At 38.7% G+C, this 26,366-nt stretch overlaps 2 protein-coding genes across 2 annotated transcripts in view; both read left to right on the top strand.

The window, feature by feature from the left end:
* The window catches only part of TRPM7 (transient receptor potential cation channel subfamily M member 7), a 54,352-nt gene extending 43,079 nt beyond the window's left edge, over positions 1 to 11,273 (top strand). The window contains exons 30-40 of the mRNA XM_089539001.1: positions 773 to 843; positions 1,436 to 1,464; positions 2,992 to 3,017; positions 3,474 to 3,524; positions 3,605 to 3,670; positions 4,628 to 4,911; positions 5,686 to 5,768; positions 6,258 to 6,463; positions 7,470 to 7,521; positions 7,868 to 7,974; positions 9,360 to 11,273. Of these exons, the coding sequence (XP_089395127.1) occupies positions 773 to 843; positions 1,436 to 1,464; positions 2,992 to 3,017; positions 3,474 to 3,524; positions 3,605 to 3,670; positions 4,628 to 4,911; positions 5,686 to 5,768; positions 6,258 to 6,463; positions 7,470 to 7,521; positions 7,868 to 7,974; positions 9,360 to 9,490 (1,106 nt within the window). The 3' untranslated portion in view covers positions 9,491 to 11,273. The remainder of the gene's footprint in view (positions 1 to 772; positions 844 to 1,435; positions 1,465 to 2,991; positions 3,018 to 3,473; positions 3,525 to 3,604; positions 3,671 to 4,627; positions 4,912 to 5,685; positions 5,769 to 6,257; positions 6,464 to 7,469; positions 7,522 to 7,867; positions 7,975 to 9,359) is intronic.
* Positions 11,274 to 13,639: 2,366 nt separating this feature from the next.
* Positions 13,640 to 26,119, top strand: USP50 (ubiquitin specific peptidase 50). Its single transcript, XM_089539004.1, has 7 exons — positions 13,640 to 13,723; positions 16,081 to 16,281; positions 17,397 to 17,592; positions 21,046 to 21,252; positions 21,956 to 22,098; positions 24,305 to 24,437; positions 25,675 to 26,119. The coding sequence occupies exons 1-7, from the start codon at positions 13,671 to 13,673 to the stop codon at positions 25,864 to 25,866; spliced, it is 1,125 nt and encodes a 374-aa protein (XP_089395130.1). The 5' UTR covers positions 13,640 to 13,670; the 3' UTR covers positions 25,867 to 26,119.
* The last annotated feature ends 247 nt before the right edge of the window (positions 26,120 to 26,366 follow it).

Below are 26,366 nucleotides of genomic sequence, written 5' to 3' on the forward strand. Positions count from 1 at the left end.
TGCATGAGAGCCCATTCTAAAGCAAGACAAGGCAAACCTTCTCTCATGGACCAAATTTAATCTCAGGGGTAGACAGGTTGCAAGAGGCATATACTATGACTCTCTGAGTGCCAATTTAGTATTGATTTATAGTTAAGTATATACAGTACTTCTTTGAATCAGATCAAAGATTCAAAATAGTAAATATGGTCTCTTGTTTTGAGGTTCATGTTTTGGGGGCAAAATTATGGATACCCCACCCCCCTTTTTCTTTGAAATGGTAGACTATTAGTCTCATGCTGAAACAAGAAAAACTGTTGAAGCTTTCTTCAGTTTCAAAGGAATTTGGTTGTGTCTATAATATATATGTTGTATGTTAAACTTAGTCACATGTTTTTGTATCAAAAGCCTTACTTATTAAATTGTCCAATTATCTCAGTTTTGATTTAGTCTGTTAATGACATATTTATTGCAGCTTCGTAATCTAAACAGTCATTTAAAAGTAATCTGTCAAAATGTAGATGAACAACCTATTAAACATGTTTTAATTCTTTGGTAGCCCTAATGAGAACCAGACTGTTGAATTAACCTGAAAATTTGGAAATCCAAGTTCAGATCTGTACTTAGCTGTGAAAGTCACTGTGTACTTGGGGCTGTCATTGGTTTTTTTTAGCTTCACCTGTCTCACAGATTTGTTGGGAGAATAAAATGGAGAGAAGAGCCATGTACATTTTAAAAAAAATCATTGAAGGAGTTGTATGACATAAATGTAACTGATATAATTCTATTTTAGCACACAGTAAGAGCAGAAGAACTTCAGCTGAAGAATCTCATCAAATAGATTCCAAGGCAGCCTTACTCACAGTGAGTAAAACTTGGTGCTAATTCTTCCATTGCTTCTTTTGAGTGTTTAATGGCCTATGAAATTTAATCACAGTAGTAGTTCAAAGAAAGACATACAAGACATATTTCAGTACCCACTATGGTTCCTTGCAAACTATGGTCAGCTCTGGTGATGATTTTCAAAGTGGCAGCTATTGAAATTCCTTTAAAAACATGCTGGACATATGTGTCCTTGCCATACTTAATAGAAGGATGTAGGTCAAAGCAAGTACAGATTGTCACAAATCTTCAAGAAGAGAATCATGCCTTCATCTATATGGATCTGTTTGCACCTTTATTGCATCCTTTTGAATACTAACAGAATGAGATGTTGGCAGTCACACTCATTCTGAGGTACAGCTATATATTGAAAGAATCAGCTGGACTCTTCACCCAGCAACTCTGGGTGAGCAAATTGGATGATTTCTTTCTTTCTTTCTTTCATCAACAGAGATGAATGTTAAAAAGCCTATTACTTTTAAAATCCTTAACAGACTTCTTGCTTTGAAAAAAGTGTCTTTCAGTTAAGCTATGTACTGCGTAGTAAACCATATACTTTTATTTTTCCTTGTAGGATTGGTTACCTTCATATAGCAATCAAATGTAAGTAACATCTCTGTCAGTACTGAAGATGTTAGAAGTCTCAATCCTATTGTTAGTGTCAACTAGGGTAAAGCCATTGAATCCATTAAACCAAACATTTCAAATGCTACTATTTATTCTCACTTGACCTTGCTCCCTTTCCCCTCAACCAGACCTTCACACTCTCACTACCCGTCTTTCCTTCCTTCCAGCTGTTGGATCTAGCTTCACTCACTCCGTCCACCTTTCCCTCTCCAGCCTCCTTCCTTCTTGTTTTTCTCTCTTTGCTTAGTTGGCATCTTGGCTCTTCTCCTGGCTCTGCCTCCCCCACACACTGCCATCTAGCTTCCCTTTTTACAGGGACGTAGCCAGGGTTTTAGGAAGGGGGGGTCCAGACTAAGGGCCACCATTATAATGGGGCTTGGGCGCGGCGGCGCAGCAGCACGCACCATTCATTTTTCTAATGGAAGGGGGGGGTCTGGACCCCAAGACCCGCCCCCCCTTGGCTACATCCCTGCTTTTTAAGCTTCCCTTCTCAGTGTTTGCTCAGTGTTTGATTTTCCTGAAAAATTTAATTTAAAAAATCGATTTCAATTTTTAAAATGTGATTTTAAGAAAATCATTTATTTTTATCTACTCTGGAAAAAAAATAGCAAAAGTGACTTATATGAGAATGTGACAGTTTTCTCGAGAAAGGGAAAGTGATTGCTTTGCATATATATTGTCTACTCTAACAAGTAGATCTTAAAATACTGGGCAAGATAACTGATCCCAAACTAACTTTAGCCGCTTCTGATTCAGAATGGCAGGAGATTCATGAGATGATTTAAATGGCTATTAATTTTGTTCATTTTATTAAAACAAAGATGATTAATTCTAGTATTTGAAAAAGACGTTTGTACAAATTTGTATTAAAAGCAAAGCAAAAGAACCAGAACTAATGGTCATGGTAAATATTCTTATAAAAGAAGTGTGGCTATCTAAACTGAAGGATTTAGTAGAGATAAATAAATTTTTAGTTCTGATTAAAGAAAATTCATTAAAAGATTTTGGAAAGATTGGAAATTGTTAATTGGCTTTTTAAGTAATAATAATGGTGATTTTATGATGGTTGGTTTTATTAATTAATATGAATTCCACATATAGCTGAACAATAATTAATGGGGACAATAAAGAAGGGTGGAACTTATAATGAATTGTACCTGCAATAGAGATAGCTGGAAGCCAATTTTTTAAATTGGGTTTTGTTAGTTGTCACTTCTGTTGTTGGTAGTACAACTATGTAACTAGTAGTCTGTAATTATTATTTGTGTTGTTTGTGTTATTTCTCTATTATTCTTTGCATTTTTATTCAATTTAAATATTTTTTAAAAACCGAATAGTCATCGTGCTTATATTTGACTTCCAATATTAGTAGTTCCATAGTATTTGCTGGTCAACTTAAGAGTACCATCACACTTAAAGTGTGAAAGTTTTTGTGAAATAGAGTAGTAAAATATAAAAAGTGCAAGAAACAAAATGTTTTTATGGTATATCTGTTTTTTACAGGTCTTCTGAGGAAGATACATTGAATGGTAAGCTATGGATAAAATAATCTATAGTGAGAATCAGTGTTGTGAGGATATTAATGTTTGCTTCTAAATTTTGGACAAGCCAAATTACTGTATATACTCATGTAAAAGTCTAGAAATTTTAGTCAAATAATGGAGCGCAAAAAACTGAGTCCTCGACTTATACATGAGATCAATTTATAGTTGAGTATATATAGTATGTGTCATTTCATTGATGCCTGTGTTTTGTAGTGTTTTGAGCATCATATCAGCAGAACATCTATAATAAGTTGTTCCTTGTGTTCTTCCAGAAAAAAATAGTTCCTTGTGAAACTAGCAGTTAATATGTAATCAAACTGAATTTAAAGTGCTATTTTGTTTTTATTATTATATATTTATAGATTTAAACATGGAGGTTGTGAATAATAATAATAATAATAATAATAATAATAATAATAATATGTTTCAATTTCATTGAAGGTATTGCTTCTCCTTTTAAGCCCATCATGGATACCACCTATTACTACTCAGGTCAGTTTCCAAAAGTTGTGAGTCATAACAAAATGTGGAGCATTCTTTGTCTACAACAAATTTCTATCTTTTCTTTGTAGCTGTTGAAAGAAATAATTTGATGAGGCTGTCCCAGAGCATACCATTCACCCCTGTGCCTCCAAGAGGTAAGAATAGCTGTATGTCTGTCTGTCTCTATCTACCTATCTAATCGTACAGCCGGGCAGTTACAGCAATGTAGATCATAAATTATTTATCCCTGAATGTAGTACAATATAGTGTTAACTTTAAAAAAAATAACAGAAGATAACAAAGCAAATAGGCTCCGTTGTTGACGGAGGCAACCTGGATATCAAGGGGAGCATCTTTTGTCTTGCTAATGAAACTTAACATTTTATTTCCTGGAGTACCCACATGGCTAGGAGGAATGCATGAATGTCCCTCCATACCACCTCAGCTTATAACAACTACATTTTGAAAAAATGCAGGCTTGTGACTAATATCATCATGATTTCCGCCCGCTATGATTTGTAACACCTTTGCCTGATGAAGAAGTCAGTGTAGCTTCAAAAACTTGCAAGATGTATTTTGTGCATTTGGATTGTCCCAATAAAGGTATCAATGTTTTGTGGATTTTGAATATTATTGTACATTGCTACATGGCCAACACAGCTATCGCTGGATATGTTTACTACAGTACTTGATAAGGAAGGCACTTGAAAGTTCTAAAGGGAGGCAATCATGATGGTGACTCTACCGAAAGCTCACTTATATCGATCATACTGTCAAAATAGTAAAAAATAATGTGTTTGCATTGAAAATTTAGGTCTTATGGCAGAAAAATCAACTGTAGATTTTAACCACAATTTGGAGATGCGCTCCATTTTTACAGGGCAGATTAAATGGCAAAAGTTCAGTTAGAAAATTATAGAATATCAAGTTTTGAATGGATGATCATTATGCCTGCAAAAAAAGCACTCAGTTGTATTGAAAGGTTAACAGTCCGACTCAAAAGGGTGGTTAAATTTCTTCCTTAGTAAATGGTTTCATGAGGCACTCACTAATAAAAAAATCAGTGTCACCTAGTCTTAAATGCATTTTATTTTTCTGTTGTGACATTTTAGGTGAACCAGTCACTGTGTATCGTCTTGAAGAAAGCTCTCCCAACATCTTGAACAACAGCATGTCTTCCTGGTCTCAGTTAGGTCTTTGTGCCAAAATTGAGTTCTTAAGTAAGGAAGAGATGGGGGGAGGCTTGCGTCGAGCCCTCAAGGTGGTCTGTACCTGGTCAGAATATGAGATCCTAAAATCAGGGCACCTTTATATCATCAAATCTTTTCTTCCTGAAGTTGTCAATACTTGGTCAAGCATTTACAAAGAAGACACAGTATTACATCTCTGTTTAAGAGTAAGTTACATTTTTGCTAATAAGGGATGGGTGGGGCATTAATCATCTAATATCCACTAGATGTTTAGACTCTTTTCATAGTAGAATATTGCCACAGCAAAACAAAATGTATCTATCGTTGGGTTCACCGTTTATTCTTATTCTAACAATTCTACATTCTCACTGGTTTATTTTCTGGTGACAGTCTCCTAGTGTATATATTTTCATGGGACCAGTGTATTTTAATAGACCCAGGATGGATAACAGAGGCCCTTCATATCATCTTGGTCTGCAAATACCAGTATCTTTACCAATCAGATATAATCCAGATTCCATAGTTCAGACATAATAAACTATGAACTAAAAGATTCATACTTTTAAGTGTTCCACACATGTAGGAGTCATTAAGAGAACATAGCTCAACCCTTGCAAGCTCGATTTCTGCGTTACCCTGTCTAATTGTGACATCCAAACTGGTCATGGTAACAAAAGCTTATTTTGCCAATTGAATGGAATCCTACACAGCTGCCATCTTGCAATAATCGCAACCAGTTTCTAAACTGCAAGAGGCCTTACTTCTCTTTCTTTACAAACCAACAGGTACAAGGATGTTCTTATGCTGCATAGCAGCAGCTGCTGCTATATAGTGATCTGACTTACAGACTGTTATATATATGTTATATAGGGAAACAAAAAAATTAGCTGTATAAAGATTCTAATGAAGTTATGGGCACTCTTCTCCTTGTCAGGTATTTATCTTGACTGCAAAACCTTTTGTTTCCACTTCTTCAATAGGAAATTCAGCAGCAGAGGGCTGCACAAAAGCTCACATTTGCCTTCAATCAGATGAAGCCCAAATCTATCCCATACTCTCCAAGGTAAACATTATGAAATCTTTAAAGTCCTGGGCCATAACAGTGTAGGATCAGACCTGCATATATCCAGCAGTGGATGCTTCAGCAGGCCTTTTTATGCTACCTTCTCTTACCCAGATTTGGGAAGAAGTGCTTCTCATTGCTGCTTTTCCTTATGGCTGCTGACATTTATGTGTGTGTTGGAACTGCATGGGTATGGTTCACGTTGTGTGGGAGTGATTTGTCACTCTGCATGGAAGAAGTTCTTAAGAAACTTGAGGTTCATTTGAAGAGACCTTTGGCACCAGTGTTTACCAGTGCTCAGCCCTTTGGAGTAGGGGTTCACTTTAAGATGTGATATTTTACATATCAGACTAAATTTCCCCAAACAGTAAAACTGTAGAATAAATTGTCTAAAAATACACAAACAAATTTAAATTGTTTTTTGTGGATGGTATCTTCTATGGGTAAATTGCTTATCCCTCATGTTGTTCTAATGTGTTCTCTCATAAGGTTCTTAGAAGTCTTCCTCTTATATTGCCATTCAGCTGGGCAATGGTTTGCGGTTGAGGAGTGCATGACAGGAGAGTTCAGAAAGTATAACAACAACAATGGAGATGAAATAATTCCAACCAACATGTTAGAAGAGGTCATGTTAGCCTTCAGCCACTGGACCTATGAATATACTCGAGGAGAACTGTTAGTCCTTGATTTGCAAGGTAAAGGGCGGCTTTATTGTAGCAATGGGAAAGATGTGGTCCTCCAGATACTATGAAATTGCAGCTTCCACACTGGCTACGATGGCTAGGCATGATGGGCATTGTAGTCTAACATAATTTGTGGGGAAACATATTTCTTATTCTTGTCTTAATGTGTGGGGACAATACACAGATATTTGTGTGATTGTGTGTTTGTTTGCATTTGGATTGTAGTACCTTTGGGTGTAAATAGGTTACAACACAAATGAATCATTGACTTGGTTAAGCTCTCATTACATTAAATAGTAGAAAAGGGCTTTTTAATGCTTCTTATCACATTTTTTCTTCAACCTCAATTTTTTTGGGAAGACTGAAATAAAGTATTAGAATTTCTGTCCCATAAATGGGGGGATATAGCCATAATTGGAATTGTTAAATGATAAAAAGAAAGGAAAAAGAGAAAAGTAAGGAAAAGCAACATGTGTGTGTTTGTGTGTGTGTGTAGTATGTAGAAGTTTCAATACTTTTGTAATGTTTGTTATATTTACATTGGCTCTTAGAGATTAATGGGAATTACAGAGGGAAAATGTACAGAAAACTGTAGGATAAAGTTTTATCATTACACATTATTTATCACTAAGATAAACCATATTCTATCTTTACAGAGATAGCTAAACCACAAACACTGTGAAATAGAACAAGGGCTGAAGAAAAGAAAGTTAGGACTGGGGTTTGAATGATTATCTTATACCAGCTAATGTCAGACTAAATTTTGTTAGGTGTGATAGAGACGGGAGGAATGTAGAACTATTTTAACCATCTTTACTTATATATGCTTGGTTTGATTTGTTGTTTTTTTTATTTGTTTATATGGTGTGTTACTTGTTTTGCATATTGGAAACATATAAAAATTGATTTAAAAAAATTACTGTTGTGGCTCCTGGCTAGGAAAGTGCTGCTTTGTATACCTGTTGTTGACTATTAACATAGGAGCTTATCAGACTTAACTTGCTCTGTTTTTGTGAAGGTGTTGGAGAAAATTTGACAGATCCCTCTGTGATAAAAGCTGAAGAAAAAAGGTAAGCAGGGCAAAATTCCTTTTTTTAATTTAGCATAGGAAATGGCACAAATGATGGTTTACTTTTCAATTTTAATCCTAGTTGTTGACTAGACAACAGATTTGTGGTTGTGTTGGCTCACCACCCTAATATTAAAACAGTAGTGACAGTCATACCAAGGGAACCATCAAACTTTACAAACAACAGTGGGCACCATCACTATTTCACTTGGGATACCACTTCCTAGTTAACTGGTATAAAATGTACTTTCAATAAGCAGAAGACAGAAGTTTCTACATACAGTATTTTGCATGGTGTCATGTTCCCACAAGGAATGTTATATTTCATAGTGTTCTTTATTTTAAAGGTCAAGTGATATGGTATTTGGTCCTGCAAATCTAGGAGAAGATGCCATCAAAAACTTCAGAGCTAAGCACCACTGCAACTCATGCTGCAGGAAACTGAAGCTTCCAGGTAACATTGGTTCTCATTTACAGGAAATAGTTTCTCTCTTGTACCTTCCATTTGTTATTAAATAGAACCTCCAAATGTATGTATGTATGTATGTATGTATGTATGTATGTATTCTTAAGAAAACATCTATTTCACCACTTCATCAGTTTTGAAGAAAACATCAACACCACTATCACTCATTCCTAGGTTCATTTTTGGTTTTTATTGCTTTCGTACTTGTCATGCATTAAATATCACTAATTTCAGGTTGCTTATTATTTGGTCCATAATACTGATCCTGATCTTTCAGGATAGAGCCCGGGAAGAAATCATCCTGTCAGTTAGGAAGTGTCAGTGATCTTGCTAAATTTATTGATCATCATCTTTAAAAACTCATTTCTGTGCTTACTGGTGCAACAAAACACTTTTCGAGAGAACTTGTGCCTAAAAGGGGAAGTAGAGATTATTCTAAAATGGCCACTTTAAGCCTAAACTTCTGTTTCTGAAGATCATCTCTAGTGAAGTGATAAATTTTTTATCACTAGTTACTGTGCAGCTTCTATAGAAATTGGATGCAGTGAATCCAAACCATTGTTAATGTCACATTTAGATTTTGAAATGCTTTGATGGTCATTGAAACAAATAGAATTATTCTTTTGTCCAAAAAAAGTAAACAAAATATTTTTGTGGGTTTTTCGGGCTATGTGGCCATGTTCTAGAGTTTATTCCAGACGTTTGAACCTCCCACCACCACCATCCCTTTTTTTCCCCAGTCACTGTTGACTTCATATTCCCCTCTTCCTAACTGGCCCTCTGTTTCTAACTTGGCCTATCTAACCATTTCACAGACAAGCCTTTAGGTTATATCCTTTCCCCTGCAGTCCATCCTCCAGCATTTCTTGAGCTGTGACTGGCTGGTTCTATTCAGGTATGCCCAGCATTTTGCTTCACACATCCCCCTTCATCAAGTGAAAAATTGTTTTGCTACTAACAGTGTTGCTTGTCTCATTTATTTACACAGGGCAGTTGAAAACCTGTGGGGACTCTTAAAATTAACTGTGTATAAATCTCAGGGACAAAGAAATAGGGGAGATGGTTTTTCTGCAGCAAACACACTTCTTCTGTCAGTCTCAATTTTACTGGACAGAGGAGCATGCAGACAAATTAGTTGCCAAACCAAATGGCAATCAAAATCAAAAACTGAATTCTAGTTTGTAAAAATGTGATCTGCAGTGCAACCCTTATGGACTAAACAGAATTGTTTACAATTGCTATGTTGGAAGGAGTCCTGTATATAGCATGGGCTATACACCCTTTTCCTTGCTCATGTCTTAAAGTATAGTCTTTGTCTACCTCATATCCTTTTTGAGTATGTTTGTTTTGTGGGTATTTGCTTTTGTTTGTAGATTTGAAGAGAAATGACTACACACCAGATAAAATCCTGCTGCCTCAAGATGATTCTCCAGAACTGACTATTCAGCCTGGGAGCTGCACCAAAGAATCTGTCTCAGCCAGTTCCAGTCGCTTAATGCTGTAATGATCTGTGCTGCTTGCTGGCTTTAACCAAATGTTTGCAGAAGCCACAGGGTTCTCTCCACCTTCTCTCTCCTGCACTGCCACCTGGCAGAATGCTTCATCAAAACAAAACTAAACAAAAGGACACATGAATAAGGACCACAGGGTTTGGATGGCTCCACAGTAGTAAAGTGACCCATGCTAGATGGGCACAGCAAAATGTGGGAATCACCTGGGGGTGATATTTTTCCTTTTTTAAAAGGTTGAATGGAATTAAGTATTTATGAAATAGCTTTTTTAAAAGAGGCATTTTAGCGGAAGGATATATTTACATTTTATCTTGGTCCATGGGGGGGGGGATCTCTCTCCCTTCCTTCACCTATAGTGCAATATGCCCTTTCATCCTGTCTGCCCTTACCAAATGATGTTTTCAGTTTTGCTGGTTTTAAGGCAGATTATGTTGGGCTTTTTGGCAGCTGGTTTCTGTCATCTGGCTAGGAAATGGGAAAGAGACCCTCTCCTCACCCAGTCCCATAAATACCGAAGGATTCTTTGCCTCTTGTCAGGGTGTTGTAAGTAATACACTCTCTGCTCAGTGCCATGTATGCTTTATGTGGCTCCACACAACTCAACTGCTCTTAAGGGTCTGTCTGTCTTTAGTGCCAGAGCTGCAGGAAAGAGAAATTACTGGTCCTGATCAAGAAATTGTGTTTTTTCTCCTGCATCAGGATTCACCCTGTGTGCTGTGGTTTCCAAAATGTGGAACTGTATTTTTTGGGGGGTGTAAAAATCATACATTTCAGTTTCATCAAGTCACTGTCAACTAGAGTAGTGAAGCCACAGAGATTGGGGGACAGGGGCAGGTCTATTCACATTTGTGTGACAGAACAAAATAGTATAGAAGCTGGTCTCAGAAGAAGTTGCCTTGCAAAATGAACAGGTGTTAGGGAAGTGCTATTTATTGTTATGTAGTGACCGCTTCAGAAGTGTTGCCTTCTAAAGACCTCCTAAAACCAGTATATGAATGCTGAATGTACATGTGAACATTGTCGGGCCCTTTCTAGTGTTACCCCTGCAGTATAGGTGCTGTTGTAGAACGATCCTTTGCCATGCGGCTCAGGTAATATCAGATGCTCCACGCCATGTGGGACGAGTCTTTGTTCAGGCTCCTTGCTAGGCCAGTGTTGTCATAATTTCCAGAAGAAGGATATTATGGTGGGAGCTAAAGTGGGGACTGCTCACCTGGGACCAGTGCCTTCTAACAGCCTTGTCACTGCTGTTAGGAACTGTGCTGCTGGGGTTTCCCCACTGCCCAAAGTAACATCAGAAGGGGAACCTTGGTTTTATTTACTATTGTGTGAAAACACCTTTAATGTTATGTGTGGAACATATTTAAAAGAATCTAAGATAGAGTTGGATTTACATTATGTAATGTATGGGAAATTGCAATGCAACTTTATGCCAGTAAAATGTAATTTACCTGTCTCAAATATGTTGAATATTCAGCAAGAAGAACCTGTTGTCCAACCGACGTTTCATGCTGCAACTATTTTTTTTGTTACATAGGTACAAGTTGTAATTTTTAATTTGAAAGGCATCATAAAACGCCCAGTAATTCTTTTTTAAAAAAATCCGTAGTGTATCTTATAGATACAGACATTAAGGCACGAACACAATAGCTGTTTAAATTGTGGTTTATGTCGCTGGGGGAGGAAAAGTATAGTGTATTTAAGATATTAAAATGTATACATTTTGTATATCAACAAATCTTTAAACAATCCCAAATAAATTTATTCTTGTTTAGACTGCTGAGCTCCTTTCTTCTTCGATTTGATTTAATTTGATTTAGTTTAAGGATAGACGGAGGGGACAAACATAGACATAGTTTGGTCTCTCCCCCCAGGTCTTCATGATCAGTCAGTCAAACAAGAGATTGCAATATATTCAAACGCAACATTCTCATAAGCAACTTAACCTTATGGTAAAATGAACTTATATAAATCTTTATAACCAAGCATAACATAACATCGCTAAACATAACCAAATAAACAGGTCCAAAGGCATAATAATGTCCCTTAGATAACTGTCCCATAACTGCCCCACCAAAAATCCATATAAAGTCCAGCATCCACTGCCCTCTTAATATCAAATACATTGCCATAACTGCAAATTCCATAACAAAAAACTCACGTCTAAGCTCTCAAGGTAACTAGGATATAACATAATGTTATAAAACATCAAACTTAATTGTAACAGTCAAAACCAAAAGCATGGCAGGATTAACCCAATCCTGATACTGGGTGACACTGGGTGACACTGGCAAGCTGCACTCTCTGAGACTCAGAGGAAGGCTAAGACAAAACCTCTCTGAACAAATCTTGCCAAGAAAACCCCATGATGCCTTAAGGACACCATAAGTCAGAATTGACTTGTTATTAAATAATAATATTTATTGATAATGTTTATTTAATAATAATAATACACTTGAAGGCACACAACAACAACAACAATTATCTTGGTATACATTTTATTCTATGTTGTTTATGCATGTCCATACAGAAAATTAGGGGGAGAGTGCCACCGTATAACATTTACACGAAAAAGTTTTTTAAAAAAGCTTACGTTAACTATGTTTACATGGAAAACTGAATCCAGGTGATTAAAATGAGATTGCACATTTTACGAGAAGAGTTGCCTCACTGGAAAAGATGATCATGTTTGGTAAAATGAAAGGCCCTGGGAAAAGAGGAAGACTATTGCATAACAAAAGCCATGGCCCTGTGTTTGTAAAACCTGAGCAGAGCAGCTGATAGCCAGGGTTCTTGGAGCCCTCTCATTCACAGAGTTGCAGCAAACGTAGAAGAGAGCATTCCCCGTATACATCTAACTTGCTGTTTACATGTAAGTAGCACATGATCATGGTTGCCAATAGCTTTTTGTGCATTTTTTGGGCTGTGTGGCCACGTTCTGGAACACTTAATTTCTGATGTTTCACCTGCATCTGTGGCTGGCATCTTCAAAAGGTGGTCTGAAGATGCAAGCCACAGATGCAGGTGAAACATCAGGAATACTTCCAGAATTCAGCCACATAGCACAGAAACACCACAGAAAACTATAGACGTCAGCCGTGAAAGCCTTCAACTTTACATGGTTGCCAATGTTAACCAAACTATTCTAGTGTATTGTCATGATGAAGTGGAATGTTGAGAGAAGGGTGGAACACAATTTGTTACAAGGAATGCAGGGGATTCCCCAATCCCCTCTGTATCTTCCAGCAATGGTTTAGGCTGAAATAAAAGCAAAGTATAGTTAGAATAGATTATAAAGTACATTTTTATGGGCTAGAATCCACTTCATTAGATGCGTTAAAATTTATCCTATGTTGGTTGTGAGGGTGTGTATGTGTGTACATGTGTTCACCCCCACCCCATATGCAACTGTTGGGGGGGACACACCATTCTTTGCAGTAAACTAACACATGTCCTGTGCTTTTCTTAAAAAAGCCTGATATCTTGGGTAAATTGAGTGTTCAGCTCTTGCTGCCTGTAAACTTGCCAGCTTTTGAAATCTGCCTCAGTGTCTTTAATGTTAGTTTGATTTGCAGACATCAGCAGACATTAATGATGGTCTCCATGCTGTGGAAAGCCTTGCCACATTACTGCCGATCAAGTTGCTCTTGAAGGCATCTGAGAAGTCTCTTTTGACTTAGTGATGACTATGGAATGGCTTACAGTTGTTCTCAAGATTTACTGCATGCCTCCTTTCCTGTTTCTTGCAATTTGTTTATGGGCACAAAGACAAAGACAATCTCCAACTAGAAAGCAAGCAAATTTGGCAGCCACCTGTACTGTTGAACCATGAAACATCCTTGGAAAGCAAGTCAGTGGAATCTTCTCCAAAGGCATTAGGTTCTGGAACTGCTGGGCCTTCCATCCTTGTTAGAGGAATCTCAAAACCATTGCCTAGCAACCAGGTAGAGTGCATTTATGATGCCAGATGAATCCATATTGGAGCCCCATGATGAGCAGCGGAAAGAACCATGGAGACAAGTCCAAGTATTTGAGGCCTTCTGTGTATGAGTAAGATAAAATAATGCAATTGCACAAGAAAGCAGAAACATCTAGCCTCAAAATGAAGAGGAGATCGTAAGCTGACTCGCATCCAGACACCAACTAGAGGACCATTTTTTCTCCTTGCAACTGATGGCTTCCAGGTCAACAAAGATGCCAGATGACTTCAGTATATATTACCTTCTGTGAGTTTCTGTTTTAAATTAGTATGGGCTGAAGATGAGGCAAGGGTGGGGATGGAGCAACCCCTGAATTTATTTGGTTTCCTTTGGAAATTTGTGGGATCAACCGATTGGAAATATATAAAAATATTTGACATCTTTGAATTAGGAATTTTGCTTGGGTATAATTTTTTGATTTGATGGAGCTGGGAAGACTGTGAAGTAATCTCTTGGGTTGTGACTGAACATTTGTCACACACTTTCTACACCTTGTGATTTAGTCCTTGAATAGTTAATCAAAAGTTCCTGTAAAAAGCAAAACTGGGAATGCTGATGTTAGGAACACAGTGGATAAAAACAGTCATCATTATTTTACAGTTAAATCACAATGGTCTGGTTCAGTTGGTATAAGAAGCCTAATGGCATAGATCTTTCAGACATCGCAATTGCAAGAGTTTCATTTGACACCTCTCTTGAAAATTCCCCAAATGCATTCCTAGACAATCCTTAGGTTCCTTCTTTGACTTTGCCAAGACTTTCCATCAGATGGACAGCCTTATTGGATGGAAAGGTTCATTGAAGTCTGGTTTATCATCGTAGATGATCCATTTAAAATATATTTTTATATTTTTATATTTATATGACAAAATTGCAAATGAGTAATCACCAATGAACACAGCAGACTAAACAGTACATCCGTATGCTGTGTTCATATTTCAAAATGCAAGGGCCATCAGGATACACTTCATTGGACCAGTTATCTCAGCAATTTCCTCCAGAAGGTGTCTACCTGGTGTGTGCTATGCCATTTTCTTTGCATTTAATGTAATTCCCTGTCTCTACCACCAACTGTCTCACCACTATGGCATCAAAAGTGGACACTTTCTAGCTGCCCTCATAGTTCTTGTGAGAGTTTATTAATCTAAACTCCCCAATAGACACCAGCATCCCTGGATAATTGCTGCCATCACAGACATCATGTGTCTGAACTCAAGCTTTCCAGTATTGCTTATTTTGCATTCTCAAAGACAAACATGTATAATGCAAGAATAATTTATTAGACTTTAGAATTCAAAGTCATAGCTGTGTTAGCGTGGGTCAATATGCAAAGGATCTTGCAGCACCTCTGAAAAGTGAGAGAAAGAAGTTGGTAGCATAAGCTTTTGTAAACTTAAATCTGCAAAACCTTATGCCACCAATGTCTTTCCCTTACTAAACAAGAGTTGCACGTAACACTAAGAGCAACCAGTAGCTTTCTGAAGGATGTCCAAGTAGACAAGATAGATGTTGCTGCTTTATTTATACCAAAGCTGTCTTTTATTCAGTGTCATATTTTAACAGTGGAACATACATCAGGAGCTGTGTGCATTTTCCTTGTGCCTTGGCAGTCTTGGTCTTATACACTAGGAATTTGGAGGAAGTTTAGTTTTTTGACAGGCTTTATCCTCAACGTGACTTTTCTTCAGATTAGGTGATAGGTGTGGGTGGGTCAAAATTGATTATTGACCTGTTTCAACTGTAATATAAAAATCTGAAATAATAATGAAAAATTAAGTGATAGGTATGAGTGTGGCCTGCAGATGCTCTGCCTAGAAATTTACACAGTGAATGCAGCATAAGCATACAAAGTTGATTTCCTACAGAGGACACAGCTTGTTCTGCGGTCCTAATTTTCTTTAGCATAATGGATGGATTACACAGGTCAGTGGTATAACTCTGGAAAAGGGGTATCTATGGGATCGGTTCATATAATCAGTTGAAATCACCGTCATCACCATCTTCCTCCTCCTCTTCTTCTAAGCAAACTACCAAACTTGTTTTCACTTAAAAGCTTGACTCTCCTACGTTTCACAACCCAGTTCCCACCTTGCTGTTATTCCTAAATTGCAAAATCAGGTGAACAGCTGCCTGAGCTCTTTTATATCACAATGATAGAGATTCTATAAGACAAATGCAATGATACAGCACCAAGAGCTTTTTTCCCAGCTCTGTTTTTTCATATCATTGCCTATACTGCTTTTAAAAACATACAAGAAAGATTTCTAGGCTCTGCTTTGAATGGCAAACAGCCTACTGTAGCCATAAGGGGCCCAAGTGGTTCTGTCTGTCTTTATCGTATATCTGTCTTTCAAAGTAATGTTCTCATGTGGAGATTCCTCTTCCTTGAGGTGCTGAGACTAAGGACCAAGCACAGAGATCTGGAAATTTTAGTTAAGGTGCAGTTCAAGCAGAGTGCTGGAGGCTCTATTGGAAAGGTGCAAAAGAGTATATATGCAAGGCACTTTTGAAAGCTATCACTTGATCATGTAAAAGCTTTGTTCATTGTGTGTGTGTGGGAAACCCTAGACCTATTTGACAGTAGTTTGGTTTTGGTAACACAGCAAGGGTGTCCTGCCCTTGGAGCCTTCAGAGGAGCCTATGGATGAATCCAGAGATGAGACAAATCCACAGTACCAAGGACTAACTGGCCTACGAAACCTGGGCAATACCTGTTATATGAATGCTGTGATACAGTGCCTCTGCAGTGTATCCCCACTGGTAGAATATTTCCTGTCTGGCAAATACACAGCATCACTGGACAAGTAAGTTGATGGCTTTGTTCTGCAAAAATACACTGCTCTTACTTGCAAAAAGTAATTTAATTTTGAAAGTACTTAGGGCTAACAAACAAACCTTTTCCAAGAGGGGTGTGCAACTGGGGCCTTCCAGAGGTTGTTGACTGCCAACATCATCACTTCTCACCATTGGCTTGATTAACTAGATTGATGGGAGTTGCAGTCCAGCAGCACCTGGGTCTAGTGTTGCCCATTCTTATTTTGTTGTTTTAGGGCCCAAATAGACATGCCAAAATAAAGCTACTTCAGGTCACTTTGGAGGTATGCTGTTTAAATGATGCATGCATCCTAAGAGACCATCCTTAGGCCTGGACCATGGCTTTGGCGCACCTTCTGGACTCTTAGGATTCATGTATCATTTAAACAGCATACCTCCAAAGTGATCTGATGCAGCTTTATTTTGGCCTGTCTGTTCAGGCCCATAGTCATAAACTTTAAGTGTAAAGTATGGAGGGGGAGAAGGGGAGAAAAGTCATAGCTTTAAGAAATAAAAAAGATAATGCAGAGACAGAGGCTTTTCCAGTCCAGAATGTGAGTCCAGGAGTAGGCTGTACAGATTCATTTCAGGTGTTCTGAGCAACGGAGCTGGCCATCTCACCTTAGGCCAAGGTTGGGCTATTGCACTGGGACCACGGGCCAGTTTTCCTCCTACTCCCATCAGGCTGCTTCCCACAGAGCAAACTCAAATACTTCCATTGTCCTTTGCAGTCCCTCCCAAAATGGTAAAGTGACATCAAGAGGATCTGTATTTGGTATTTGGAGGGTAATTTGTGGCTCTAGCTTGTGATAATGACATTTTTAACACATTTGGGGAGCTTTTTGTGTTGTTTGGGGGGGGGGGGACAAAATGCCTCCCAGTTGCACCACATTTTTTAAAAATTGGGGGTGGGTGCCTTTGGGGAAATAATAGGGGGCTTCACCTAGGAGCCACATGTGGTCCATGGGCCTCATTGTGCCTGCTCCCATTCTAGATCAAAGGATCTAGCTATGTATCTTGTACTTGAGCTATGTATCTTGAATTATTATTTTTTTATTCTTTTGCTTGTTCAAAGTATTTCTGCACCATCCTTTTAATCTCTAAGGGAGAATGGAGAGATTGCAACCGCTTTTGCTTACCTGATGAATGACATGTGGCTCGGGGACTTTGACTGCGTATCCCCAGAGGTGTTTAGACTGGTAATTGGGGAGCGGTACCCTGCTTTCACCAAGAAAACCCAACAGGATGCTCAGGAGTTTCTGATTTATGTGTTGAACGAACTGCATGAAGCTCTCAAGAAGGTGAGCACATAACCTCATACCTGTGTGTTCCAGCCTGCCTTTGAACTGGGCTAACCTCTTATTTTTTTGTAACATCTGGAGACAGAAAATTCTTCAATTAGACTGAACCAGAGGATGGGAAGAATGTTTCTCTTAGAGCAGCTTGTCCTATGCTTCTTTAAGGGCTGGGCAACACATAATGAAGAAAGGACCCAAACACCATCACTATTATTGTCTGTGGTAGTAAGGGAAAGGCTTCATATTTTTAGCTGTGAGACACAGGACTACATCCTGTGAATGACAAATCATATCAAGTGCACTCCCATTTTCTTATGTCACCAGGACTTATTTAAAAACTAATTAAAATGTTTATATCCTGATCTGTGTCACAAGATCTCAGAACAGCAGATAGATAAAAGAAATCTAAAAGAATCTGGAACATTTTGAAATGCAGAACAGAAAAAAACAAATGTAAGCCTCTAAGATTAAACAATTAAACACATTAACCAACGGAATAATGATGACAGGAGTAGGAATCAAAATAACAGAATCATAGAGTTGGAGGAGACCACAAGATCCATCCTGTCTAATCCCTGGCCATGCAGGAAGACATAAATAAAGCACTCCCCAAAAATGGCCATTCAGCTTCTGTTTAAAAACTTCTAAAGAAGGAGATTTTACCACTCTCCAAGAAAGTGTGTTCCTCTGTCAAACAGCTCTAACTGTCAGGAAGTTTTTCCTAATGTTTAGGTGGAATCTCTTTTCCTGTAGTTTGAATCCAAGAAAACAAGCTTGCTCTATCTTCAATAAGACATCCCTTCAAATATTTAAACATGCCCATCATGTCACCTCTTAATCTTCTCTTCCCTAGACTATACATAACCAGCTCCCTAAGCTGCTTCTCATAAGCCATGGTTTCCACACCTTTCACCATTTTGGTCACTCTCCTCTGGACATACTCCAGCTTGTCAACATCCTTCTTGAATTGTGATTCCCAGAACTGGACCTAGTATTCAAGGTGAGCCCTTATCAAAGCATTACATTCAGCTTATGATCCACTAAGATTCCTAGATCCCTTTTGCATGCACTGCTCTCAAGCCAGGTGTCACCCATCCTATATCTGTGCATTTAATTTATACAGCCCAAGTGTAGTGCCCTACATTTATCACTGTTGAAATTCATTTTGTTAGCTTTGGGTCAGCTTTCTGGTCTATTCAGGTCATTTTGAATTTTGATCCTGTTCTCTGGTTTTTTAGCTACTCAGCCTAGTTTGGTATCATCTGTGAATTTGATAAGCATGCCATCCAGTCCATGACCCAAGTCATTGATAAAGATGTTGAATAGCACTAGGCCCAGGACAGAATCCCATGGCACTCGACTAGTAACTTGTCTCCAGGATGAAGAGGAGCCATTAGTTAGCACCCATTGGGTTTGGTCAGTCCATTTAACAGTAGCATTGTCTGGTCTACGTTTTACTAGCTTTTTTGCAAGGATATCATGGAGGACCTTGTCATAGGCCTTACTGAAATCATATTCACAGCATTCCCTTCATCTACCAAGCAAGTGACTCTATAAAAAAAGACATGAGATTAATCTGGCATGACTTGTTTTTGTGAAACCCATATTGACTTTTAGGAAGCATGGCACTTCTTTCTAAGTGCTTACAGACTGTCTACTGCTTCTCCTGTTCTCCAGAGTTTCTCAAAGATTATTGTCAATGGTTCTGAGATTACTTCTGCCAGTTCTTTTAATACACTTGGATGAAGCTCATCTGGTCCGGGAAACTGGACTTCTTTAGTGTAGCCAGGTATTCCTGTGCCACTTCTTTATCTGTTCCGTGTTGCGTTTCCCCTACTGCACCATCTGCTTCATTTTCCCCTAGTTGTGTATTCTCCTTTTGGGAAAAGTCCAAGGCAAAAAAAGGTTGAATAGTTCTGCCTTGATCGGTTCTAGGACCCATTTGTTTGTCCTTTTAGCTGTCCATTGTATCCTGAGCAATTTTCTCCAGCACCACATCTCAAATGAACTGATTTTCTGCCTATCTGCTTTCTTCACTGCCCAGGTCTCATATCCATACATGGTAATAGGGAATACAATGGCTTGAATTATTCTAACTGTAGTGTTCAGGTGCATATCTTTACACTTTAGCGTTTTGTCTAGTTCTTTGATAGCTGCCCTTCCCAATCCTAGTCTTCTTCTGATTTCTCGACTGTAGTCTCCATTCTGATCAATGTTTGATCCAAAGTATGTGAGATCTTTAACTATTTCAATTTCCTCATTATCAGCATCAGGGAATTGGTGTTAGATGGTCAGGAGAGGTCCAGAGAAGGAGAAGGAGGGACAAAAGCGGTATTTCCCCCTTTCCATCCTTTGTTAAGCCCCCTAAGTTTTACCCTCGACTTATCCACAGATCCTATCAAAATCCATGATTTTGACCCTGAAACATTCCCTCAATTTATACATGAGGTCGACTTGTACACAATTATATACGGTAGGCTGAGATATGTTGGGCTTTTTAAATGTTAAATAAACATCTTGTGGGCATCTTGAGATGTGTCTCCAGTTTCTTATGTGGATTTTATTAAATGCTCCCCAGTTTCTGCTTCTTTTCTAGAATTTAGCAAGTCATGTTCTGCTGTCTCGTCTAAACTTGGATTCAAACTTTGGCATCACAAATGTGCTTCATAAACTATAGTTTCCCCAGTTTGGGACAAGATGACAGATGATTGGCAAGCACCAGGATATTAACTGTAGAAATTGGAGCACCTCAGCAGGAAAGGAACCAAGGAACCCTGATCATCATTCATAGACTGTTAAGTCATGCTTTGGCACTACATTTGAAGAATTCACCAAAGAGAGGAAGAACAAAAATGGTACTAAAGTATTATTCAGCTACATGGGTATGAAGTGATCTGTTCTGCTCACACCTCAAGAATAAATTCACAATGTAGAGTCAAAGGCTTTCATGGCTAGCATCCATAGTTTTTTTGTGGGTTTTTGGGCTATGTGGCCACGTTCTAGAAGAGTTTATTCCTGACGTTTCACCAGCATTTGTGGCTGGCATCTTAGAAGAAACATCAGGAATAAAATCTTCTAGAACATGGCCACATAGCCCGAAAAAGCCACAAAAAACTATCACAATGTAGACTTTAATCAATATGTGTAGGAGACAATGGAAGGACAGAATAAGACGTTAATAGCAACAACTTAAACGCAAAGGAGAACTCAACCAATTATATTTTCATTCCAAAATGTAAAAATTTGGATTAGCAAAGATCAAACTATCTGTTTGGCAAAACTATTATTGGCCCACAAATCAGTGTTGAAAACTTCAGCAAAGAACCAGAATTGTGTTACTAAGTTTTTCAGATTCAAATTTTTTCACTAAAGTAGCCCAAACCAACTTTGGAACAGAATTTAAAGGGGTGTGTGTGTCAGGATTATCTGTAATGTGCTATTTCCCTTTCCTTGTAGACAAGTAAGAGAAAGAACCAAGGGACCTCATCCACTACTTGGGAACCCAGGAGTTATGTCAGCGAATCCTCCATTATCACCCGGCTTTTTGAAGGACATCTTAGTTATGACATTATGTGTTTGGAGTGTCATACCACCACCTACAAAAATGAGATCTTCACTGTCTTATCACTTCCCATCCCATATGAAACTGAATGTTCGCTAGAGGTATGAGCTTTTAATCCCTGCTGAAGGAAACCGCTCTCCTTCAGCTGTCTCTCTTGCCACTTGTGTTGTAGGCAATGTTGTTACGCTTTGGGTTTGAGTGGGCTTTGGATTGGGACCCTGAATAATTCTGAAACAATATGATTTTTGGTGAGCAGAACTCAAGCTGCCTTGAATTTCAGCTGTGCTTCTAAATGCCTTCAGACAGTTCAAAATGTCTTGAGCCAGTGGCAACTAGTAGCCCCCATGGCAGAAGTATAGTGAGTTTGCTCTGAGTATCTGTGTGATTTAAAAGGGAGGGGGAAGCTACAGTACTGATCACATTCTCAGGATAAGGTTCAACTCCTTTGATAACTACTTCAAATTTAGACTAAAAAGAGAGATTCACCACACTTCTGCCATGGTAGCCTTCACTAGCTCAAACCATTCTGAATGGCCTCTTGCTGTGCCATCTGTTCTGTAGTGTCCTGGAGCAGAACTGGGCCTTGAAAGTCTTCTCAAAGGGGAATTTTTCGATCCCAGGCTCTCTTTTCATAGCAAGGTGAAAAGATGGGAATAGTCTTGAGTGCACTATGCCCACAAGTGAAGACCATCGTTTTGATGGCTTCCCTGCTTTAACAGACATGAACTGCAGAGAGCTAGTTTAGTAGGCCAGTTGCTATAAGCAGTAATTGCCAACTTTCTCTTTTTAAAAAATTCCCTCCAGGAATGTCTTGAATGCTTCTTTCAACAAGACATGCTCACATGGAACAACCAGATTAACTGTTCATGCTGTGGGATCAAGACGGATGCTGCAGTAAAAGCAAGCATTGCCAAGGCACCCAAGATAGTTATTTTCCACTTGAAGAGGTACAGCTCACTTTGTCTGCATTTACAATTAAGTGCAGGAACACTTCAGTTCAGAAATCCAGGCTTTCAGTAGTTAAAAAAAGTAGTAAAGCTTTATTCAGGAACTATATATGTTCACCATAGACGTGTGTTGTTGGGATTAAAGAGCAAGGCATCCATAAATTCTACTTTTAAGTGGGCTACATTCTCACTGTGTCATTACCAAATATACTCGACTAAAAGTCGACCTCATGTATAAGTCGAGGGCATGTTTTGGGGGCCAAAATTATGGATTTTGATATGATCCATGGATAAGTTGAGGGTAAAACTTAGGGGCATGTAACAAAGGATCGAAAGGATGAAGGAAAGGAAAACAATGCCAAAGAACTTAGAAAATTCAGGCAGGCATAACTGATCATACTAAAGACTGGATGGATGAGAGAATGGAGTGGGGGATCAGTGCTTCCATGATAGATTATGCTCTTGCCTTTCACAAGGGCATGATTCCTTTTATAAAGAGTTATAGTACAGGTTTTTGGGGTCAGTTTTTTAATCAAAATATCTAGACTTATACATGAGTATATACAGTAAATCAAAACACCCTTATTCCCCCCCCCCCTTTACCATGAACACCCTTTCTTCTGTTCACACACCATCTGTTATTGTTAAGATTGGCCTTGGATCTTTCCGTCCACCTAACACTTGTTAAGAAATAGCTTCATTTATATACCGCTTCATATTGAACTAAGAGTGTCTAAGTGGTTTACAATTGTAAGCTAATTGCCCCCAACATTCTGGCTACTAATTTTAGCAACCTCAGAAGGATGCAAGCCTGAGTCAAGCGTGAGCCCTTTTGCTGGTATTGAACTAGCAACCTTATGGTTTTGAGTGAGTGGCTGCAGTACAGGCATTTAACCACTGTGCCACCAGAGCTCCTAACCACTGTGCCGCCAAGAAGACTTATTGCAAATGTTGCTGTTCTTTTCCATTATCCACAACAAGACCCACACCAGGACTCAGTTTTGCTGCAACAATTCTGCTGAATGGCTGTTCTGTGGCAGGTAGAGAGTGCAGAGGATAAGAGAAGTATCTGGCACATGAAGCATATGGATGACATAATCTGCTGAGATTTGAGCAGATTGCAGATGAAGAGTTTCTCCGTGTGCCTGTAGGTGTGGGCCAGGTGCTTCTCTAATTCCCCACTAGCCATGTAATGGCCATTCAGGGGGACTACCACAGCAAAACAATGCATATAGGTGCTGGGGAACATAGAGCCACAGTGGCGTTCCCCCTGTAGAGGTTTGATGCCACACTGTACAATTTCAGCCAGTGTCAGAAATATATTTTAAAGCTAGTTTACTTAAATTATTTTGTAAATTATTCTCTCTACTGTAAAAACAACCCATTTTTTGCTGCCACTGACACCACCTCCTTTTATCACATAATGTCTTGTTGTCAGGAACTGAGTCCTTCAGCTTATCTGCCATGGTTAAAATTTGCTTGCTCACAATGTAATACCAATCACCAAAAGCATCTGAGGAAATAGACTATAGTCTAGAAAAACTCATGCTGCCAACTTCTTTCTTTCAGTTAGCCTCAAAGGTGCTACAAGATCTCTCTACGCACTGATTCTACAGACTAACACGGCTATATGTTTGAATGTATTACGGAGTACTACTGCTAAATGATGGGACATGTAGTTGTGTGTTTGTTGCTTAGATGGTTGCCCACATTTCCTTTGTGGTTAACAAGAAGGTGGGGAGATGGTTGCCATCAAGCAGTTAATTCTGGCTCAGAGCTATTGTGCAGAAGGATGAATGACATTTTTCAACTGCAATATTTGACCAGTAGATTTCTGTTTAGCACACAATATGCCTTGTCTCCACTACATTTTTCCCTGTGTTTTCACATGTGACCTCTATTTTTACAGCTTTTTAAAAACAAGGCAAAAATGGCATTTTATACAATATTTGCACAGTGCTATGCAACCATACACTGTCTTTCCCTCTCTTTCCCCCTCCTCTCTTTCTCTATACATATCAAACAGAGATGAACTATACGAAGTTAAAAAAAAAATCAGCTGATGCTATTGTTATATATCAACGTGGTGTATGTCAAAGATAAGTGTTTCACTGCTTCCCCCCCACAAACCCAAATATTCACAACGTAAGACAGCTATCCCCCCCAATGTATTTGTACATTTATAAAGTTATTAATTTACTTTCAGGTTTGACTGTCAAGGAAGTTACAAAAAGAAACTGAAAACAGACATCTACTATCCACTGAATAACTTAGATTTGTCTCCTTACATATATCCACTCTTTCGAAAAAACCCAAAATATAGCTTATTTGCTGTGGTGGTAAGTTGACATAGAATACTGTTTTAGAGTGATGTATCATCCAAAATCCACAAAACAATGATACTTTTATTGGGCCAAACAAAATGCACATTATACATCTTGCAAGCTTTCAAAGGTGTTAAAAATGATACAGGACAAAGCACCCCTGGTAAAAGGCCATCCAGCCTGTTTAAAGACCTCCAAAGGAGAGACTACTGCTCTCCAAAGGAGTGTGTTCCACAGTTGAACAGCTCTTACTGTCAGGAAGTTCCTTCAAATGTTTAGGTGGAATCTCTTTTCATAGAACCATAGAAGAGACCACAAGGGCCATCCAACTCCAGCCCCTTTCTGCCATGCAGGAACTCTCAACCAAAGCATCCCGTTAACCTTTATTTCATCCCCGACAGATGGCCAGGGGCCAATGTTTAGGTGGAATCTCTTTTCCTGTAGCTTGCATCCATTGTTCCGGGTCCTATTCTATGGAGCAGCAGAAAACAAGCTTGCTTACACCCTCAATATGACATCCCATCAAATATTTGAACAGGACTGTCATATCACCTCTTCACCTTCTCTTCTCCAGGCTAAACATACCCAGCTCCCTAAATCTCTCCTCATAAGGCATGGTTTCCAGACTCTTCACCGTTTCTCTGGACATGCTCAAGTTTCTCAACATCCTTTTTGAATTGTGGTGCCCAGAACTGACCAAAGCAGAATAGTGGCACTATTACTTCCCACGATCTAGACACTATACTTCTATTGATGCAGCCTATAATTGAAGTTGCTTAGAATTTTCTCTTACAACACCTATCTGTGTATTGTTTGGCCGTCAGAGATTTCCCATCAGAAATCAGCCAGTGCTTGAATGCTGATGAACTATTGGAGTGAGAATGCACAGCTATACCAATAATGTACATTTCAGCATGCCAAGGTATATTTTGTTGACGCAAGTTCCCATGCAAAATACCAGTATTGTGCCAATACACGTTAATGACTTGGTGCTGTGGTGTAATGGGCAATCACAATGCAGTGTGAAATTGTAATATGCAACATTGCTGTATGTGCAGTCAAAATATGTCTGTTGGATGCGGGTGAATGTTTCATTCGTGTATGGCACTAAATGAATGCCAACCTTATTGTGGTTAATCTACATAGTTTTTACCCGTGATGTCTCTTCACTGACACAGAAGAAACAAATTTTGCTGTTACAGATTAGTACCAATGAGTGTTATGTGGCTTTAATATATTGCTGTTGTTTCAGAATCATTTTGGAGATCTGGATGGTGGCCATTATACATCGTTCTGTAAGCACACAGTGACCCAAAGCTGGTACAACTTTGATGACTCTCAGATCAGCGAGATTCCAGAGTCTACTGTACAAACGTCTGCAGCTTATCTCCTGTTTTACAGCAGCCAAACTTTCTCTGTGCCTGTCAAAAACCAAAACGGCTAGGAAACAATGACAACAGTTAAGTAGGACCCACTGAAACTTTGGCAAATATCCACTGACCTGGCCAAGCTCTGAATCATCATCAAAGAAGAACAGCTGCATTTCTTCCTGTTTGCGTTTGGACTATACTTAGCAATCTAGGCATTGGCTCCTGCAGCACTACTTTCCTCATTGAAAAGAGGAGTGCTGACTGTGAACACATTTCTGGTAAGCTTTCACAGTATGTGACCTCAAGCTAAATAAATTCTTCCTGAGCAGCCAGAAATGAAGTGTTGGTTTTTTTTAAATTACAAAAATCCAAGTTAATGAAGGTGATTGTTTTTTCTCCCCGAGTTTGATTTAATGTGGATTAAACTCTACTGAACCAGGGCTACAGGGTAGCGAAAACTAAGAAAGCATCCATGCATCCACGTTTGCTTGCATTATTGGGGGAATGCAATTGTTGTGAGTTAAAAATGAAGTTTTGTGTATTTGAAAATCCTCACTGAATGGGAGCAAAGAAG

Source organism: Sceloporus occidentalis, unplaced genomic scaffold (genome assembly GCF_023333645.1).
Source record: "Sceloporus occidentalis isolate IW3139 unplaced genomic scaffold, rSceOcc1.0.p SCAF_9, whole genome shotgun sequence".
Lineage (NCBI taxonomy): Eukaryota > Metazoa > Chordata > Lepidosauria > Squamata > Phrynosomatidae > Sceloporus > Sceloporus occidentalis.

Excerpts from the sequence above, each read along its gene's own strand:
- USP50 (XM_089539004.1), top strand. The coding sequence starts at position 13,671 with ATGGCTTCCAGGTCAACAAAGATGCCAGATGACTTCAGTATATATTAC. Across the intron at positions 17,593-21,045 it reads TGCATGAAGCTCTCAAGAAG|ACAAGTAAGAGAAAGAACCA; the intron begins GTGAGCACATAA and ends CTTTCCTTGTAG. Across the intron at positions 22,099-24,304 it reads GTTATTTTCCACTTGAAGAG|GTTTGACTGTCAAGGAAGTT; the intron begins GTACAGCTCACT and ends ATTTACTTTCAG.